This window comes from Leopardus geoffroyi, chromosome C3, assembly GCF_018350155.1.
Source record: "Leopardus geoffroyi isolate Oge1 chromosome C3, O.geoffroyi_Oge1_pat1.0, whole genome shotgun sequence".
Classification (NCBI taxonomy): Eukaryota; Metazoa; Chordata; class Mammalia; order Carnivora; family Felidae; genus Leopardus; species Leopardus geoffroyi.
Window position 1 is genome coordinate 61,320,091 of NC_059338.1, and position 22,324 is coordinate 61,342,414.

General features: G+C 39.4%; 1 protein-coding gene across 1 annotated transcript in view; it reads right to left on the bottom strand.

Annotated features, from left to right (window-relative positions):
• Positions 1–339: 339 nt before the first annotated feature.
• FH (fumarate hydratase) overlaps positions 340–22,324 on the bottom strand; it is a 31,397-nt gene continuing 9,412 nt past the window's right edge. Inside the window, exons 3-10 of the mRNA XM_045453102.1 lie at positions 21,167–21,277; positions 19,267–19,443; positions 16,409–16,591; positions 13,260–13,425; positions 7,820–8,023; positions 5,715–5,842; positions 3,630–3,783; positions 340–568 (exon numbers count right to left, since the gene is read on the bottom strand). Coding sequence (XP_045309058.1) covers positions 426–568; positions 3,630–3,783; positions 5,715–5,842; positions 7,820–8,023; positions 13,260–13,425; positions 16,409–16,591; positions 19,267–19,443; positions 21,167–21,277 — 1,266 coding nt within the window. The 3' untranslated portion in view covers positions 340–425. The remainder of the gene's footprint in view (positions 569–3,629; positions 3,784–5,714; positions 5,843–7,819; positions 8,024–13,259; positions 13,426–16,408; positions 16,592–19,266; positions 19,444–21,166; positions 21,278–22,324) is intronic.

Here is a 22,324-nt window from a genome sequence, read left to right on the forward strand (position 1 = left end):
CACATCCCAGGGTTTTTTTTTTTTTTTTTTTTTTTTTTTTTTTTTTTTTTACGTTTATTTATTTTTGGGACAGAGAGAGACACAGCATGAACCGGGGAGGGGCAGAGAGAGAGGGAGACACAGAATCAGAAACAGGCTCCAGGCTCCGAGCCATTAGCCCAGAGCCCGACGCGGGGCTCGAACTCACGGACCGCGAGATCGTGACCTGGCTGAAGTCGGACGCTCAACCGACTGCGCCACCCAGGCGCCCCGATCCCAGGGTTTTATACACCGATCAAAGAGCTCTGCTAGAGACAGTCAAGTTCAGGAGCGGTTTCCTTTCACATTCATCCATTTTTGCTTAAGAAATAAAAGCAGTCTTTTTTTTTTTTTTATTTTTTTTTATTTTATAGAACATAATTTTTTTTATTATAAACTCATTTAAATCACTTTGGACCCAGCATGTCCTTAGGTTTTACCCACTCATCAAACTGCTCTGCTGTGAGATAGCCAAGCTCAATGGCAGTTGCCTTTAAGGTTGATCCATTTTTGTGTGCTGTCTTAGCAATCTTGGCTGCCTTGTCATACCCTAAAGAAAAATAACACAGGCAACGTAGGAGTTAGTAGTGAAATTTGGTTTTCTAAAGCAAAAGATAATCATTATTTACTTGATACTGAGGCTACTGACATCTAAAATAACATTTTTAATCTTAAAAATATTTAACAGTGATCATCTTCAGAGTTATGTTTGATACAGGATAAAACCTTTACTTTTCTTAATACAGACTTCACCATACCTCACTTTGGACAACAGATTTGTTACTAATTGTAGTTGCCAATGTCAATAGATTTTGGGTTCCCCTGTGTAGCTCTCTGGCTGAATTCTAGTGTATAAAAGTTTTATTTTTTATTTTTTTAAAGTTTATTTATTAATTTCGAGACAGAGAGTATGTGAGTGGGGGAGGAGCAGAGAGAAAGAGAGACTCCTAAGCAGGCTCTGCACTACCAGCACAGAGCCTGACACGGGGCTCAAACCCACAAACCATGAGATCATGACGTGAGCTGAAATCAAGAGTCAGACACTTAGCCAACTGAGCCACCCAGGCACCCATAATGTACAATAATTTTTAAATGATCAAACCATTATTACCAATCTCAATATTATACCAAAGAATAACTCAGATATTTTTGCAGGGGGAAGAAAAAGAAAATATAGCACCAAGACATGAAAAAACATCTGAGTAGTAGAAATACGTGTTGTTTCTAACATGTTTAACCAGAAGCGATCTCTGCACCAAAGCATAACCAGCTAACTGCTGCTGTGCCACAGCAAACAGCACCCTGTGCGGGAGCTGCAGGGACTGGCTCTCAGTGGGAGGCAGGGGAACGAGGGCCTTGGGGAGGGATGCACCTGCCAGCTGCTTCCAACAGCACCTCTCTACGTGCTTCTCTACGGGCAGTGCCTGGTACCCTGACCTCTTCCCAGAAGCCACAAGGACGCAGTGGGGAAGTTTCAGCACAGATGGAATCATGTACTAAGACCCAGGTACATTGTCTGCTTCAATCATTTGCTTCTGGAATGAACAAAGGGGCAGGGCAGCTTTTCAAGCTGTCTGCACTTAACACAATTTTTTAAAAAGGTCAGAAAGCAAAACAAGAAAAAACAGAAAAAAACAAAAATGAAACCAATGAAGGAGGAAAAAAACCCAAATACCCCCAGATCAGAGGACTATGGTCAAAGGAACAAAGCTTCCTGAGGCAACACTATTGTGAAGCTGGCATGTAACCAGTAACCATCTATGAACTAATTAGGAGCCATTTTTTTACTCAACTGAATTTGTAAATACTAAACATACTGAACAGGGTGCTTACTGATTAGAGGAACTTTGAGGAAGAATGTTCATCAAATGTTCAGGGTCAATATAGGAACTGTGTACATTTATTTTGATGACATTCACGTCTAAGCCTTATGCTAACCACTCAGTTCTTCTCTTCAAGTCCTACAAAACCCTGTTCCCACCCAGCCCACCACATAATAAGCACACAGACAACCCAGGACATGCAGCTGCAAGGCTCACGCTGCACCAGCAAGGTGTGGTTTATCCTCGCACGGCCTTTACCTCACAGAACACGGATTCCAAAAAAGACTAACCAATCGTCCAGCTTTAAGAGCACCTCTAGCTTCAGTGTTTTGGCAACAGGTTCTGAAGTACAGATGTGAGGGAACATTTCTCACATAAGCCTCTGGGATCCCCTGTGTAGCTCTCTGGCTGAATGCTAATGTACAACGATTTTTTTAATGTTTATTTATTTATTATGAGAGAGAGCGAGAGAGCGCAAGGATCCCAAGCAGGCCCCATGCTCAGCGCAGAGCCCGATGTGGGGTTCGATCTCATGACCCTGGGATCATGACCTGAGCTGATATCAAGAGCTGGACACTTAACCGAGCCACCCAGGTGGCCCATGTACAATAACTTTTAAAGGATCAAAATATTACCAATCTCAACACTACATCAAAGAATAGGATATATCACATTGGGCTCAGAGTTACCTGAAGCAGTCAAATGAGTTCTTACTTTACAAAACTGAAATTATATGTTGATGTGAGGCCAATAGTAGAAAATCTGTCTTGGAAGTTCAGCATTATAGAAGAATTTAAAAAAATTTTTTTTTAATGTTTATTTTTGAGAGAGAGACAGACAGAGCACAAGCAGGGGAGGGGCAGAGAGAGAGGGAGACATGGAATCGGAAGCAGGCTCCAGGCTCTGAGCTGTCAGCACAGAGCCCCATTCAGGGCTTGAACTCACGAACTGTGAGATCACGACCTGAGCCAAAGTCGGGCTCTCAACCAACTGAGCTACCCAGGGGCCCCATAGAGAAGAATATTTTAAACAGCAAACATATCATGCCAAATGACTACATCAGAACTGGTTTTAAAACAGAAAATCAAACAATATGTTAACAACCTCAGCTTAGCAGAAGATGGGAAAAGGCTTTTAAGACACCATAATGTAATGCAATGAATGTGTCAAGACCTACAAGTCAGAGGAGTATCTTTGGTGAGGATCACTGTGGCCAGTCTGCAATCCAAGTCGATATGCTTGAATACATAATAAAATATTTGCAATTCTAGAAAAGGCTTGTAATATAAGAGTCACAGTTTTAGATAAAATATTTGCATTTCCCCCCCCTTTCCCTAAAAGCAATGAATACTTAGTCCTTTTTCTTTTGTTCTTATTGGTAGCTTTCCACTTCTGAATTGAATAAAACAAGAAAATCAAAGTGTAGTAGAGCCTCTAGAGAAGGCAGAAAAATGAGTTCATCCCACACTGCTAATCAGCCAGTGCCACCTAGTGACGTTACCAAGTGAGGGCCCAGGCGCTGTACAGCACATTAAGCATCTCAATTCCATTAAGATTCATGGAAGTTTGAACTTCTGAGTTTACCACATTTCAAATAAAATGAAACCTAACAGACAGCATACTAATATATAAACAGTGTCTTTCAATGCAATTTCAAATACTTTATGAGATTTTACTGAAACAATGCCCAAAAGGAATTTGCTGTCCACCTTGATCCAATAATCTCTTAAAAATATTTAGCTTTTAAATTTTGTATTCAAAATGACATTATTATTCCTTAAACCTTACCTATATGAGGATTAAGAGCTGTCACCAACATTAGAGATTCGTTCATCAGCTTGTTTATCCTCTCTGTGTTGGCCTGGATTCCCACAACGCAGTTTTCTGTGAAGGAAACGCATGCGTCCCCCAGCAGCCTGGCTGAGTGTAACACATTTTTAATCTATGAGGGGAGTAGAGCAAGGGAGGAGGAGGGAGGGAGAGACACAGAAGAGAGAGGCTTATTAACCCTAATGTTTTTTGTTCACTAGCATGTATTATTTGCTGGCTCATAAATGAATACGTAATTTGATAAACAGCACTCCTACAACTTGTAAAGCACTATATCCATGGAACATTTGAGGACACTGAAATCTAAAAAACATAAAAGCCATAAATACAAATAAACTGAAACACAAGAGACCCTGTAGTGTGATAAAACATGGGTATGAAATGTTAGCACAGAGAAAGAGAAATTAATTCCAGTTGTAGGAACTGGTGAAGTCCTATTTGATGGAGGGGACTCAAACAACCAGAGATGGAAAAAGAATCCTCTGGAAGAGAAGCAAAGACGCAAATGTTAGAATGTTCAGCCCGTTGGAAGCAGTGAATGAAGTGTGGACTTCCCAGGTCTCACTGATCACATTTTTTATGCTTAACAAAACAAATATTCCTCAGGAACTTTAAAATAACCTTTCACACATTATTTTAAAACCAACATAAAATCAGTTAGTTTTTTAGTTTTAGCATGTTTTTCCTTTTTGGTAACATTTCTAATATGTATAAAGCTATAGTCACATCCTACTCTCTTTTGTTCTAAAACATCAGGATCTGAAAACTATACTCCCAACAATGGATTCTACTAGAAGGCACAGAACCTCATGGTTAAATCTGATACTAATGACTTTAATGTAAGGCAAATTTGATTACCCTGATGTATTTTCTATTAAAGACAAAAAAATAGATTTTTGTGTTTTAACACAAAAAGATTAGCAAGACATTCGTTGCACACCTCTATTTGCCAGGCAGCTCGTATTGTTTGGAATCCAACAGGAAAGCAAAAGCTTACATGTGCGAGTTCTGCTTTGGCCTTTTATTTCTCACAAGAACGTACAGGCCTTGAGGACAAATAAATATCTTTTCTTCCTTATTATTCTACCACTAGTACTCAGTACAGTGCCTGATCTAGATTTGACAAATACACTGAATGAGTATTCTTAATATTTGTCATTTGCGTGTTCTTATCAAATTAAAGCCAGACTTTATGCCAGATACAAACTGGAAATGAGCCCTTAATATATTTTAGATGTAATACTTTACACTAGTAACAGACTCCGCGTGACGACAGCCCTGTTATCCGAAGCAGAGGAAAATGGATGAAAGATGATGTCACCTCATTCCATCTTCATGAAGATGAAGTAAAGGAATGATTTTTAGACACACGAATGTTTTCAAGGTCTGTGGAAGAGGGAAAACAGATGAAGGAAAGCCAGAGAGGGACAGAAGGGCATGGGAGGAGGGTGCTGAGGACGCCAAGCAGAAGGGAGTCATGGCCAAGCTCAGAGGTCAGCAAGTCTATGGGCTTGCGGGGGTTCCAAATGACCAGGGGAACAGTTCAAGCACAAGTGGGGCGGGGGGAAGCCAGGAGTAATGAATCTGCCTGAAAGTGAATGTGGGTTATTCCTCTAAAAGACTGAACTTGAGAGAAAAATAAAGCAGCAGCATGAGGAGGAGACAGTTGAGGGACAGCCTGAGGAGGCCTGACTTATTTCCAGCCACTGGCATCCTCACTGGTGAGGGATAAGGAAGAAACCCACACCCTATTTCCACACTTTTTCTTCCTATTAAATAAAGCAAACCATCAAATTACTTGAGTTAAAAGTCACCTAAAAGTCATCAAATTACTTGAGCTAAAAGTCTTCTAATAGGGCTATCCACACTTCCCCTAGGCTTCCTTCCATTAACATATGCTTGCATTAACATATGCTTGACTTCCAATTGCTACTTCTATCATCCCAGTACCTAATGTGAAACCTCCAAAGACTTTTATGAAAGAAAAAACAATACACTTAGATTTCAGTCAAAAAAAAATTAAAAATCAGATTCAAAGCTTACCATCATTGGCTTGAAAACATTCAACTCAAAATGTCCATTGCTGCCTCCAACGGTAACGGCGACGTGATTCCCCATGACCTGGGCTGCAACCATGGTGAGCGCTTCACACTGCGTAGGGTTCACCTTGCCTTCAAGAAAGCCAGCAAGGAAAGACTCACATCAAACAAGCTCGTGAGCGGCTGCACCAGTTTGCATTCCTACCAACAGTGCAAGTTTATATACACAATGGAATACTACGTGGCAATGAGGAAGAATGAAATATGGCCTTTTGTAGCAACGTGGAAGGAACTGGAGAGTGTTATGCTAAGTGAAAATAAGTCATATAGAGAAAGACAGATACCATATGTTTTCACTCTTATTAAACTTAATTAAGTTTAATAAAGACTTCACTTTAAGTTTCCTGAGAAACTTAACAGAAGACCATGGGGGAGGGGAAGAGAAAAAAAAAGTTAGGGAGGGAGCCAAACCATAAGAGACTCTTAAAAACTGAAAATAAACTGAGGGTTGATGGGGGGTGGGAGGAAGGGGAGGGCGGGTGATGGGTATTGAGGAGGGCACCCGTTGGGACGAGCACTGGGTGTTGTATGGAAACCAATTTAACAATAAATTTCATATTTAAAAAAAAAAAAACATGCTCGTGGCTTCAAGATTAGGTATTATGTCAAATTATCAAGAAAAGAAGGAAATCTGATTTCATTAAATAAAGTAAGACATATAAGAAAGCAAGTGTCCAACCATCAGTGCTGATGCAATGAAGCAAACCAACCAAATAAGGAAGGACAGGTTGCCACAAACCGTGAATGGTTCAACAGCTAATGTGTGAGGAGTTGGGCAACCGCACATTGAGTCCAGCCCACCCCATCTTCTCGGCTTCCATTCATCATGGACATAGTTACGAAGCCAGGCACTGAACATGCAACAGTGAGTGAGAAAGGTGCAGCCCTTGCGCTGCAGAACTTGGGAGGCCAAGCAGAAACAGCAGGCAGCTACAGGACCTGAGGGGTAAATACAGAGAAGCAGGCTGCTATGGGAACTCTTAGCACCTCACTGACACTTGGGAGACTGACTGCTCAGAGGAAGTGGACGTTACACTGGAATGTTCCTATTCGTCTTGAGTCCCCAGAGTCCCAGTACCCTGGGAGCACCCCTCTGACGAGCTCAGGTGTGAACCTGACATACCAGGTTCTGCCGACCAGTACAAGGCAACACACTGGGAAGGTTATTTCCTCATCTGTGGATCTGGGTTTCTCTTTTCTAGGCAATCACCTTGCATTTGCCATCACCTAAACTGAAGTCATTTTTGAACATGAATTATTTTAAAATCAGATCTCTTCTCATTCTGTACACATGTGTAGATTTAAAAGAATCAACACTCAGGTCTTTCTTCTTCACTATTAGAAGTCACCTTGTCAGTTTTAGCCCAACACACAGAAGCCTCAATTCTGGCGTACTGCTGTTTCCTTACCTGCTCATGTGACCCACATGTACTCTCTGCTTTCACCCTCAGTCATCAAGGAAGTGGTGAAGTGGCAGAGACCTGCGGCCTGCTACTGAGACATGCCTCCAGTCTGAAGTCACCTCCTTATTGTCACTTAAGTGTCACTGTTCACCCACTACATTCGTCTAACAGAGCTACCAACACTTCCCCTCAGGATTCAGTGAATGTCACATGAATCTGTCAAATGGCTTCCTAGAATCCAGACATCCAAAGCCTGTGTCACTTCCCTTACTGAACAGGCCAAAACCCCAAGCAGAAAATGAAATAACAGGCAACTGGAATAATTCATTTTTATTCAACCCAGGCTGACCACTTTCACAGCTGGTTTCAGAATTCTTCTGGCTTTGGATTGTGAAAGAGAGATTCCTCTCTTCTCTAATGTAGGAATCCACATACATGCTATTAAAATTCTCTTTTCCTATAATGTTGGGTGATGTTCCCCAATTCTGATCAAAGGTGGCCCACAAAGATATTCTGAAATAACTGTGTCACACACGTCTCTATCTATGTTTGGGATCACACTTAACACAAGGAGACATGCTCTGTTCATGAGAACGCCTGGGTCCCTGTCAAGTTCCAGCGCTAATCTTTACCAGCTAGTCATTACCTGGCATGATACTACTTCCTGGCTCATTTTCAGGCAAGATCAGCTCTCCCAGACCTGAGCGAGGACCAGAACCCAGAAAACGAATATCGTTTGCTATCTTCATCAGACTGCAGGCGGTAGTATTCATGGCTCCACTGAGTTCAACCAAAGCATCATGAGCAGCCAGAGCTTCAAATTTATTTGCAGCTGTGACAAAAGGCAACCCTGAAGAAAAAAATAACCCTATGAGTTATCGTCTAAAATTAAATAGTTTTCTAATTTCAGCAAGATAAATAGAAAGTTCCAGGATATGAAAAGCAAAAACAGAATAAACATATTTACCATTGAAATAAATGTCTCTCAACCATCCATTGATTTTGCCGGCTTTGAAAATGGGTCTTCAGAGTAAAGATGGCAGGACCCTGAGCTTGTCTTGTCCCACAAACACAGCATGATAATTATCAAATCATTCTGAACACCCAAGAAATCAATCCGAGGTCTGAGAGAATACAAACTGCAAGTCTACAAGTACAAAAGCAACCACCTTTTGGAAAGTAGGAGGTGCGAGGGAGATAGAACTATTGATACGGCAGCAAAGAGGGAGCCCTGCTTACAGAGGCTACCACAGAGGAGCGAAAAACCTGAACTCTTGGAGTCTGCTACTGTGGGGGAAACAGATAAGGAAAGAATCCTGAACGTAGCAAGGGAAAAAAAGTCCTTAATCTACAAGGGAGGACAGATCAGGTTCGCAGCAGACCTATCCACAGAAACTTGGCAGGCCAGAAAGGAGTGGCAGGATATATTTAACATGCTGAATGGGAAAAATATGCAGCCAAGAATTCTTTATCCAGCACGGCTGTCATTCAGAATAGGAGAAGTAGAGTTTTCCAGACAAACAAAAATTAGCAGAGTTCATGATCACTAAACCAGCAAGAAATTCTAAGGGGGGCTCTGAATGGAGAAAAAAAAAGACTACAAGTAACCAAGACTAAAAAAGATCAAAGAACATCACTACAAACACCAGCTCAGGTAACACAATGGCACTAAATTCATATCTTTCAATAATCTCTCTGAATGTAAATAGACTAAATGCTCCAATCAAAAGACACACGGTATCAGAATGGATTAAAAAAACAAGATCCGGGGCGCCTGGGTGGCGCAGTCGGTTAAGCATCCGACTTCAGCCAGGTCACGATCTCGCGGTCCGTGAGTTCGAGCCCCGCGTCAGGCTCTGGGCTGATGGCTCGGAGCCTGGAGCCTGTTTCTGATTCTGTGTCTCCCTCTCTCTCTGCCCCTCCCCCGTTCATGCTCTGTCTCTCTCTGTCCCAAAAATAAATAAAATGTTGAAAAAAAAAAAAAAAAAAAAACAACAAGATCCATCTATATGCAGCCTACGAGAGACTCACTACTATTGACCTGAAGACACCTGCACTGAAAGTGAGGGAGTGGAGAACCATCTATCATATTAATGGACACCAAAACAAAGCCAGAATAGCCATACTTATATCAGACAAACTAGATATAAAAACGACTGTAACAAGAGATGAAGAAGAGCATTGTATTATGATTAAGTGGTCTATCCATCAAGATCTAACAACTGTAAATATTTATGCCCCCAATTTAGAAGCCCCAAGTAAATAAATCAATTAATGATAAACATGAAGAAACTTATTGATAATGATACAATAACAGTAAGGGACTTTAACATCCCACTTACAACAATGGACAGATCTAAGCAGAAAATTAACCAGGAAACAATGGCTTTGAATGACACACAGACCAGATGGACTTCACAGATATATTCAGAACATTTCATCCTAAAGCAGCAGCATATACATTCTTTTTGAGTGCCCATGTAACATTCACCAGAATAGATCACATACTGGGTCACAAATCAGCCCTCAACAAGTACAAAAAGATCAAGATCAAATCATGCATATCTTCAGACCACCATGCTACGAAACTTGAAGTCAACCACAAGCAAAATCTGAAAAACCTTCAAATACATGAGGTTGAAGAATATCCTACTAAAGAATGAATAGGTTAACCAGAAAATTAAAGAGGAAATAAAAAAATGCATGGAAGCAAATGAAAATGAAAAGACGACAGTCTAAAACTTTTGGGATACAGCAAAGGTAGTCCTAAGAGGGAAGTATATTGCAATACAGGTCTACTTCAAAAAGAAAAGTCTCAAATAATGGTGCCAGAAAAGGAACAGAAAATAAAGCCTGAAGCCAGCAGAAGAAGGGAAATAATAAATATTAGGGCAGAAATAAACAATATAGAAACACAAAAAAAACCAGATCAACAAAACTAAGAGCTGGTTCTTCGAAAGAATTAATAAAATTAATAAACCCCCAACCAGACTTATCAAAAAGAGAAAGGACCCAAATTGATAAAATTTTGAAGAAGAGAGATCACAACTACCACCACAGAAATACAAATAAGAGAATACTATGAAGAATTATATGCCAATAAACTAGGACAAATTCCTAGAAACTTACGAACTACCAAAACTAAAACAGGAATAAATAGAAAATTTGAACAGACCGATAACCAGCCAAGAATTTGCATCAGTAATTTAAAATCTCTCAACCAGGAAGAGTCCAGGGCCAGATGGCTTCCCACAGGAATTCTACCAGCATTTAAAGAAGAGTTAATACCTATTTTTCTCAAACTGTTCCAAAAAATAGAAATGGAAGGAAAACTTCCAAACTCCTATGAGGCCAGCATTACTTTGATTCCAAAAACAAAGACCCCACTAAAAAGGAGAATTATAGGCCAATATCCCTGATGGACACAGATGCAAAAATTCTCAATAAAATACTAGCAAATCGAATTCAACAGTCCATTAAAGGAATTATTCACATGGTCAAGTGGGATTTATTCCTGGGCTGCAGGGTTGGCTCAATATTCACAAATCAATCAATGTGATACACCACACTATGAAAAGAAACATAGAATACTTTCAGTAGATGCATAAAAAGCACTTGACAAAATACAGCATCAATTCTTGAAAAAACCCTCAACAAAGTAGGGATAAGATGAAACATACCACAAGATCATAAAGGCCATCTACAAAAGACCCACAGCTAATATCATCCTGAGTGAGGAAAAACTGATAGCCTTTCCCCTACAATCAGAAAGAAAACAAGGATGTCCACTCTCACCATTTCTACTTAACATAGTGCTGGAAGTCTTAGCTTTAGCAATCAAACAACAATAAGTAATAAAGGGCATACAAACTGGAAAGGAAGAAGTCAAACTTTCACTATTTGCAGACAACATGAAGTCTGTTGCATCTCTATACACCAAACATGATGCAGCAGAAAAAGAAATTGAAGAATTGACCCCATTTGCAATTGCACCAAAAACAATAAGATACCTAGGAATAAACCTAACTAAAGAGGTAAAAGATCTGTACTCCAAAAACTATGAAACACTTATGAAAGAAACTGAAGTGGACACAAAGAAATAGAAAAGCATTCCCTGCTCATGGACTGAAGAACAATCATTGTTAAAATGTCTATACTACCCAAAGTCATCTACACATTTAATACAATCCCTATCAAAAATACTAAGGGCATTTTTCACAGAATTAGAACAAACAATCCTAAAATTTGTACGGAACCACAAAAGACTCCAAATGTCCAAAGCAATTCTGGAAAAGGAAAACAAAACTGGCAGCATCCACGATTCCAGATTTCAAGCTGTGTTACAAAGAAAGCTGTAGTGATCAAGACAGTATGGTACTGGCACAAAAACAGACACTCAGATCAATGGGACAGAACAGAGAACCCAGAAATGGACTCACAACTATAGGGTCAAGTAATCTTTGACAAAGCAGGAAAGAATATTCAATGGAAAAAAGTCTCTTCAACAAAGGTGTTGGGAAAACTGGATGGTGATGTGAAGAATGAAACTGGACCCCTTTCTTACACCACATACAAAAATAAATTCAAAATGGGTGAAAGACCTAAATGTGAGACAGAAAACCATCAAAATTCTAGAGGAAAACACAGCCAGCAACCTCTTTGTCCTCCATGTAGCAAGTTCTTACTAGACAAGTGGCCGGAGGCAAGGTAAATAAAAGCAAACATGAGCTATTGTGACTTCATCAAGATAAAAATCTTCTGCACAGGGAAGGAAACAATCAACAAAACTCAAAGGTAACCTACCAAATGGGAGAAGATATTTGCAAATGATATATCAGATAAAGGGAAAGTATCTAAAATCTATCATGAACTTATCAAACTCAACACTCAAAAAATAAATAGCCCAGTTAAGAAATGGGCAGAAGACATGAATAGACGCTTCCAAAGAAGACATCCAGATGGGTAGCAGATACATGAAAACATGCTCAACATCACTCATCATCAGGGAAATACAAATCCAAACCACAATGAGATACCACCTCACACCTGTCAGAATGGCTAAAATTAACAACTCAGGAAACAGGTGTTGACAAGGATGTGGAGAAAGGGGAACCCTCTTACACTGTTGGTGGAGTGCAAACTAGAGCAGCCACTCTGAACACTATGTAGGTTCCTCAAAAAACTAAACAAGGAACTAGCCTACAACCCAGCAATTGCACTACTAGGTATTTCTGCAAAGGGTACAAAAGTACAGATTTGAAGGGGTACATGCACCCCAGTGTTAATAGCAGTATTATCAACAATAGCCAAACAATGGGGAGAGCCCAACTATCCATCAAATGATGAATGGATAAATAAAGATGTGGTGTACATATACGTATGTGTGTGTGTGTATGTATGCCTACACAATAGAATATTACTCAACCATCAAAAAAGAACGAAATCTTGCCATTTGCAATGATGTGGATGGAGCTAGAATGCATTATGCTAAACGAAATAAGTCAATCAGACAAAGACAAATACCATATGATTTCATTCATATGTAGAATTTAAGAAACAAAACAGATGAACATGGGAAGGGGGAAAAAGAGGAGAGTTTGTTCACAGAGACCAAACTGAGGGTTGATGGAGGGAGGTGGGTGGGTGGGGGATGGGCTAGATGGAGGACGGGTACGAAGGAGGGAACTTGTGATGAGCACCAGGTGTTGGATGTAAGTAATGAATCAATGAATTCTAACCCTGAAACCAATATTGCACTGTATATGAACTAAAATTTAAATGAAAATTAAACAACAGAAGAATAAAATGGGTATTCAAAACAGCTTTAAAGGGAAAATAATTGTAATACCACCACAGAGTAAACAAGCTAGCACTGACAGATTTTAATTGCATACTGTATGAATCATAGGTGGGAAACTTTTAAAAGGCAAAAGGACTAACATTACCACTTCTAAAATAGATATAAAACACACGCTTGATGGGAAAATATTATTTTTAACTTTAAATTCACAAGAATTTAAAGGAGAAACACCTAGAAAATATATGGACCAAAATAAAAATGAGTCACAATTCATATTATCACTAACCTGTGAGTGCAGCCACTTTCGCAGCAACCTTTTCTGCAAAGCCAATTCTAGTATTTAAACCAGTACCAACAGCAGTGCCTCCAGCTGCGAGCTCATAGATTCTTGGCATGGCGGCTTTTATTCTCGTCATTGCATATTTCACTTGTTGAACATAACCACTAAATTCCTGAAAACAGAAGGAAAAGAAGGTGAGAATACAGAATTTCCTAATGGCTGACAAGTTACTCTGACTGCATGAAACAAGAATTCCTTTAAATATGTTTCAGCTACTAAGTTATGAGCTACCAAGTGGTATTTGTACTATTTTACTTCATATAATGAGCAAAGTATAAGGAAGAATGAGGATTTGTAAACTTATAAGGTGGGACGATGCCACTGAGGATGATATGTAGCCTGTTTATAATCTCTTTTACTAGAAAGCAAAGAAAAACAACACAAAATCAGGCTTAAAAAAGAACTTTAATACATTAAACTGTTGGTTTATTTGCAGGTGATTTCTTATTTTTTGATGTATCCTAGACAACTCTCCCATGACAAATGGAAACACAGACATTTTCTCCGAACAATTTCAGTTTAAAAACCTAACAGAGAACAGAAAGGTGCTTCACAAGGTCTCAAGAAGCTGAATGACTCACTGAACAGCACAAGCAGCACAAGAAGGTAACAGGCTAGAGTAAGATTATAGCTTCAGGATGCAATTTAATTCCGCTCTTAATGTCACACTGGTTCTCAAAATAGGACATACTTTATTTAAAAAGGTAACCACAGAATTTCTTGTGTCTGAACACAGCAAGGCCCCTTTTAAGAATTATGCAGGGGGGCACCTGGGTGGCTCAGTCGGTTGGGCGACCGACTTCGGCTCAGGTTACGATCTCGCGGTCCGTGAGTTCGAGCCCCGCGTCAGGCTCTGTGCTGACAGCTCAGAGCCTGGAGCCTGTTTCAGATTCTGTGTCTCCCTCTCTCTCTGACCTTCCCCCATTCATGCTCTGTCTCTCTCTGTCTCTAAAATGAATAAACGTTAAAAAAAAAAAAAAAAAAAGAATTATGCAGGGACACTGCTAGGAATTTACCCAAGGGATACAGGAGTACTGATGCATAGGGGCACTTGTACCCCCATGTTTATAGCAGCACTCTCAACAATAGCCAAATTGTGGAAAAAGCCTAAATGTCCATCAACTGATGAATGGATAAAAAAATTGTGGTTTATATACACAATGGAGTGCTACGTGGCAATGAGAAAGAATGAAATATGGCCCTTTGTAGCAACATGGATGGAACTGGAGAGTGTGATGCTAAGTGAAATAAGCCATACAGAGAAAGACAGATACCATATGGTTTCACTCTTATGTGGATCCTGAGAAACTTAACAGAAACCCATGGGGGAGGGGAAGGAAGAAAAAAAAAAAGGTTAGAGAGGAAGAGAGCATAAGAGACTCTTAAAAACTGAGAACAAACTGAGGGTTGATGGGGAGTGGGAGGGAGGGGAGGGTGGGTGATGGGTACTGAGGAGGGCACCTTTTGGGATGAGCACTGGGTGTTGTATGGAAACCAATTTGACAATAAACTTCATATATTGAAAAACAAACAAACAAACAAAAAAAGAATTATGCAGGGACAAAAGGCATAAACCAGAACTCAGCTGAGCAAGCCAGGATGTATGGTTACAGTAGAGCTGTCTTTTTTTCCGCCTAAAAACACTGAGAAACCATGAATACTTTTGATTAGTATTAGGATATATTACTATTTGAAAAGAAAACATTTTAGGAGATATAACTCCTTTCAGGTAGACCTGATCCATTGATCCAGGATCACTAATACATACACTGGCTGGATTCACTTAAGAAGTCTATTTTTACTGGGGAAAACCTGCATAAACTCAAAAGACAGTTCCAATAAAAGCAAGTGTAAATGCTCTGGTAAGATAAAGTAGAAGAGAAAACGGTTTCTGACGTAACAGGGGGACTGATGATCTTACAGAGGAGGCTGGCACAGCCCAACCAGACTTTGGCATGGTGGTTTTCCCACACAGGACAAACAGAAAGGAAAACGTTAGAAAGCAGGGGATCCTCCAGCTTCAGACATACACTGTTCCTCCGCGGGAACCATGCCTAGGGCTAAGAACCCACGATACCAAGAGAAGACAGACCAAGCCTTCAGAGGCAGCTGAAGCCAGGGAGCTTGCTTCACTCCTCGCATCTGTATTCCAATTAATCATTTCATTTTCCTCACTCCTTCCGTAATGAGATAAAGCTAAGTAATCAAGCTTTTGCAGTGTTCATCCTAGTGAAACTACATACAAGTGAGAATCTTTTCAAGTAAGCAAGCAGCACACTCTCACCTCACCTCACCTCAATTTCTGCAACTCTATCACTTGATATTTGGTATATATAACCATCTTCTGGTATCAAATTTATGTATGCCCTATCTCCCAAACTAAACTATGAGAGAGTTTTACTATCAAAAACTATTATCCGTATTCCCGTCATTTCCTTCACGGTGCATGCCATTAGACATTCTTCAAGGCACCGATCAAGAAACACAAAAATACCTTCTGGTATTTGGGGGAAGAGAGTAATCCTCTTTCACATGTGGCCCAATACAATCTTACAGAGTCAGATATGCCGTGATTAATCAATTTAAAAGTAATTTTTATGGAGCCTACAAATCTGGAGTAAGAGACAAAAGGAGACAAGATAATTGACCTTGGTGAAGGTGAAGATGGGGATGATGGCAGCTAACACCTGCACGTGCTTATTACTGTGGTCCCCATGGTTCTAAGCACTTAGTGAACCAGTTCATTTGAACCTCACAACAACACTATGATAGAGATAGTATTCTCCTCATTTTAAAGCTCAGAAAACTGAGGCACAGAAAAGCTAAGTAATTTTCCCAAGGTCCCACAGCTTGTACTCAGCAACGCTAAGCTCTTGACCAGGCCCAACTGCCCCCAGACTGGCTCAGTGCCATAAGCTGTGCTCCTCCCTCAGAGGATGTCAATAAAGCTACTGATTGGTTAATGCAGAGCAATCTGTTCCGGTGAACTCAACTGTGATGAACTTGGACCTCTGAACTAGTATGATTTGGAGGGTAATGTGTCGGTCAACTGCAGCAACCCCCAAATTGAATCAAATCCAATCACACTCCGATACCTGCCCAAGAGTGAGTGGAACAGCGTCCTGGGTGTGAGTGCGCCCAATTTTGATGATCTGGGCAAACTCTTTGGATTTGGCTTCGAGAGCATCATGCAGCTTCTGTAGCCCTGGCAGGAGCACCTCATGGACTTCTACAGCAGCAGCAATGTGCATTGCTGTGGGAAAGGTATCATTAGAACTCTGTTGGAAAATTTACAAAAATGCAAAATGTTAAATCAGAAGCAACAAAAAACACACTTGAATATCTCTGTTAAACATCTCACTAAATGATTACTCGAAACTCATGCATTTAGTGCTCAATAACATTTATGTGTGGCAAGTCAGAGGTCACTTGAGGTCAAATAAGAAGCAACCTGGTTTAACCAACTAAGGACTGGATTATATATGCAGCTTACTATTATATATTATTATTGTATCTGCTAATAAATGACAACAAAACTTAAAGAAGTACAATTAACAACTGCATGTAAGGAGAGAATAAAACATCTTACAGTTATACAGTGCAAACAGTCCTTTACAAACATTTCTTCATTCATTAAACTTGAGGAAAATTCTTATAAGATAGGTCAACACTTTAAAAATAGGAAGCCAAGCTCTCAAAGATATGTGACTTGCCAAAATATTTAGGAACTGGCAGAACTGGGACCTGACAAGGTAGTTCACACTCCACGCTCTGTAATCAACTGAAACCCCATACTTTTAAACTATTATGTTATTTAAAATGATATATTGTAACTTTTTACTATGGAAAATATCAAACCACTCACAAAAGTAGAGTGAATGGTATAATAAACACTCAAGTACCTAAACCAAAACTTGAACAATTATCAGCACAAGCCAATCTTGCCTCACCTGTAGCTCTACCCAACTCCTCCATCAGACCATACATACTGGATTATTCTCATGCAGACTTCAGACTGAAGTATATATAAAAATTTATATTTAATTGCAAGTAATAAGTTTGAAAAATTCTTCATACAATAAGTTTATGTGAAAACACTTCCCCATTAACATTTAAAAATATATTAAATAACACCTAGCACCAGATCTTGAGTTCTAAATATTTTCCAGTAAGATCCTCTGAGAGTTCCTTGGAAAAATGGGTGCTGACGGGGGCTAGGACAGGGAAAACACTGATGAGCATGGAACACCTAGTGGTATAAGAAAGCAAAGAACTGCTTTAAAGAAAAAAAAAAAAAGAAAGAAAGAAAAAAAGGATGGTGGCACATCCAAAGGACACAGGGCCAACCCAGAGGGTTTCCAAAGCTGGAACGATGTGAGCAACAACATAAGTAACAGTACTGGGTTAGGACCTTAGGAATAAAATAAATATTCGCGAATTCATGTCGATACACATCAACAGTTAAATAAATATGTAAGTGGGGGGGGGGGGAGACAGAAGAGGACAAATCTTTACAGACAAGTTTCAATAAATACACGTAGAAGGACTGAGAGGAGTAGAAAATCACCACTAAAACGCCACAGTAGTAACTGCTATAGGCAAGATCCACTATTGCATGCTAACACTGGTGGGCAAAAGTTTAAGGAGAAAGAAGATATTTGCAGTCTAAACATTACATATCAATTCTGTGTTGATTTTAACATATGACCAGAAATTTCTTGATACTACTTCCTTTAGCAAGTGAAGCTTCAGTGCAATGCCTGAGCACAGGCAGACGTCAGTGACTCACTTCCAACAGAAAATGGAAGGTGGAGAAGCCCTGCAGACCCCGCCTAACCAAGTGATTAAAGTTAGCATCACCAGTCCCAAGTCACATGCCATCACATACCCCTGCCGTGAAGCAAGAAGAGCCTTTCACTTCTGAACAGTCTTCCCCAAATCCACAGTCTCTGTCCAATTATGAGAGAGCATCAAACAAACCCAAACTGAGGGACGTTCCACGAAATACCTGACCGCTACTTTCTCAAGTGTTAAGGTGACAAAAGACAAACTGTCAAGAGACTGGAGTAGACTAAGAGAACATGACTAAATGCAATGTGTAGTCTGGACTGCATCTTGCAAGAAAAAAAAAGATATTGGTAGAAAACTAGGGAAATCCTAAAAACGTCTGTTAATAGTATTGTATACCAATATTAATTTCATTGCGTGGTAAACATACCAGGGTTATAAAAAATTACATTAAGGGAAACTTAACATTTTATAACATACCAGGGTTATAAAAAATAACCTGGTAAACATACCAGGGTTATAAAAAATTACATTAAGGGAAACTTAACATTTTATAACATACCAGGGTTATAAAAAATAACATTAAGGGAAACTGAGAGAAGGGTATACAAGAACTCTTTGAGGTGGTATCTTTGTAATTCTTTCAGAATTCTAAAATTACTTAAAAATAAAGAGTTTTTAAAAAATAAACCAAATAATGCGGCACCCGGGTGGCTCAGTCAGTTAAGCCTCTGACTTCGGCTCAGGTCATGATCTCGCAGTCTGTGAGTTCGAGCTCTGCATACGGGTCTGTGCTGACAGCTTAGAGTCTGGAGCCTGCTTCGGAATCTGTCTCCCTTTCTCTCTTGCCCTCCCCTGCTCACACTCTCTCTCTCTCTCTCTCAAATAGGAATACACATTAATAAGTAAACAAACAAACAAACAAACCAAACAATACAAATATACATATACTAAATTCAGGTGTCCTAATAGGGATTTTTATGAAGTTTAAGGCATAGACCCAAGATTCTTAAAAGAAGTAAGAACCCATGTAAGAAGTCCTCTCTACTAAAGAATATAAGCCAAATGAAGCTTCTTTGCCAAAAAGCTAACGCCTGTTCTACAAGAATAATCTCAGGTATTCTTTTCAATTTATAACAAAGAAAAGAGGAGATGGTACACTGACCTGGCTTTTATTAACGTGATCATTGGGATGCACAGGTTTCTTGCTACCAAGTTCACCTCCCAGCATTTCAATTGCTCTATTGCTAATGACTTCATTTACATTCATATTTGTCTGGGTTCCTGATCCAGTCTGCCACACCACAAGTGGAAAATGATCATTTAATTTACCTTCAGCTACCTGCAGAAAAAGAAATTTAAGAAATGAATTTTTAAAAATAAGCAGTATTCAATATTCACGTAAACTACCGTAATCAACTACAAGTAAGTCATCGCCTATAAAGTGCTATTTAAAGATGCCCACTTCTCTCATATGCTACATGATTTTCAGATGGTGCTGCACAGCTTGTGGTTGTCCAGGAAGTCCAAGCTTCAGGATCCCATGTTCCAACCACCGCTACTTATAAAACGAAAATTTCATCTATTCTGAAAGATGCAATTTCATGGATTCCAAATGAAAACTGAATCAAAGCTATCTTTCTTCTGTATCTCCAACTGCCTCTTCTAATAACATCCAGATAGGGCCACCTGTAAAGGCTGGCACATGTGGTATGTTTTTAGGTACACTGACTGCAGTGCTCAGCGGGAACATCCAACAGATGTTACAGCTGGAGTCAGCATGATAATGAACGAATTACTTGAAAATGAGTTCGCTGATAGTTACTTCACTGCAGATGTCCAATGAGTAGCAACTGCCAAGTGCAGAGACATACACACAGTCCAGATCTGTCCCTGCTTCTGTCATATTTTTATGTGTCAGTTCTTGAATTATAAGCTCTCTAAGAGAGTTAGCGCTTAACTTCATCTTCTAGAATGAGTTTAGCTTGAAAAAAATCAGCACGCACCTTAGGAAATTAGCACCTTAAATAATTAGTTCATTTTAAAGTAAAACTTTTTTCCTAGTTATATAAAAATAATAGATGATCAGTGTGGAACATTTTGAGAAGTGAGAACGTTGTAAATTACAACAGCCCTACCCCTCAGGAACAGTGACTCTCAGCACACAATTAGGATCATTAAATATATTTCTTAGGGGCACCTGAGTGGCTCAGTCGGTTAGGCGTCTGACTTTGGCTCAGGTCACGATCTCGTGGTTCATGAGTTCAAGCCTCTTGTCAGGTCTGTGCTGACAGCTCAGAGCCTGGAGCCTGCTTCAGATTCTGGGTCTCCCTCTCTCTCTGCCCCTCCCCTGCTCATGCTCTCTCTCTCTCTCTCTGTCTCTCTCTCTGTATCTCTCTCGCTCTCTCAAAATAAATAAATATTAAAAAAAATATTTTTTAACTTTTAAAAATAAATGAATACATATTTTGCTACTCTCCCCACCCCATACTTCTTCCATGCTAGGTTTATCCTAGAACATTCTTCAAGAAACCAATTTTCTATCGCCTCACAATATAACTTGTATAAGCATCTGTTATGGTCGGATACAGTCTAATTTGTTACCATCATAAATAGTACTGCAATGAACACCACTATATATACAGTTTTTTAACTGTTATCTCTATGTTCTTAAGATTACATGAAAAGTGGATTAGTGATATTACATCTCCATACATATCATCAAATAACCAACTAGTTTTAAAAGGAATCATGTATACATAAAATAAAAAGTCAAATCTGTAAGTTTAATACCACCTCTTCAGGTTTTCTTTAAATTATATAAATTAAAAGGAAAAGTCAAGAGAGTTAAAAATAAAAGGCATAAGATCATCCAGAAATTCTGCCACAGTATTTTAAGCACCATATTAATATTCATCCTAACCAAACAAGAAGGCTGCCACATTACCCTGAAATTCATTAACTCAGGAACTCAGTGGCCCTTTCCTCCGCCCGGGCCTGACAGCATCTCGTAAACGCAAGGGGCCTGATGCCACTGCGTAAGCAGCACACTTATGGGCTCCTACCTCATCGGCTGCCTTCATTATCGCATTAGCAATCTTCGAATCAAGACCATAATCCTGGTTTACTTCAGCAGCCGCTCGCTTCAAGATGCCAAAAGCTTTAATAACTGGGATCTAAAATGAATCAGAAAAACATCTCAAATTATCAAGTTTTGTTTGGCATAAAAAATTAAGATTAATATTTTATGCAAGTGCAAAAACTAAGTAAACGCTAACTGAAGCAACACTACAGTAACATAGGATTACAGACAGACAGGCATGGAATGGACCAAGATTCGTCATGTATCTGTTTAGGGAACCAAACAAAAGCAAGTATGTTGACTCGTTTTACACGTGTGTGTATTCCCTCCACACAAACACGTGCACATATGCAATGTACCTACCGCTCATTCTACTTTTTCATAATATGTTATAATGTATATATGTTTATTTTGTGTATTTACAAAGTATATTGTGTTTATATACATAAAAACAAACGGTGCTCAATCATTTCACCAGCAAGCACCATTATCTTCCCTCACTGGATCTCATACCACATCATTATTTTTCTTTTTTCTCTTTAAAAGCAATAAAAATAAAAGTAATATTTAACTGCCAATAAGTTTTAAATAACCAGTTATTAAATGGGTATCATTTCATCCCAAAGTCAAAAAGCATGATATTCTAGTTATTGAGGGCTTGACACTCTGTAAGCCATTGAATATTTCTTCAAGCCCAGGGTACTACACACTGATACATCTAACTGAATTTCAAACCCTTTCAGTTTGCAGATCTTTTCACTTCCAGCTCGGAATTTCACTTCCACCTCACCAAATTTAAAGGGATGAAACCGAGTAACTTTTGATGACGTTTTCATGAAATGATATCTGGTTTTTGTAAGATGAAAGAATTATGTGTTCTTGCCAAAATTAACTGTGCAGACGGCAGTCTGGATTCCATACCAGGTTTGAAGGGAGAAAGAGTGCAAGCAAGAAAGGAAGGGTGGGGAAAAGAGGAAAGAATAGCACAATGGAAGCTACAGTCCTCAAGGGAAATCAAGGTGAAAAAAAAAAAAACAAAGAAAAGGAAGGAACAGGACACGTTAAACCTGGGCCAAAGAGAGGATACACTGAGGGGCAAACTGAAAAGGAAATAACTAAAGAGTTTTTCTATTTTGAATTC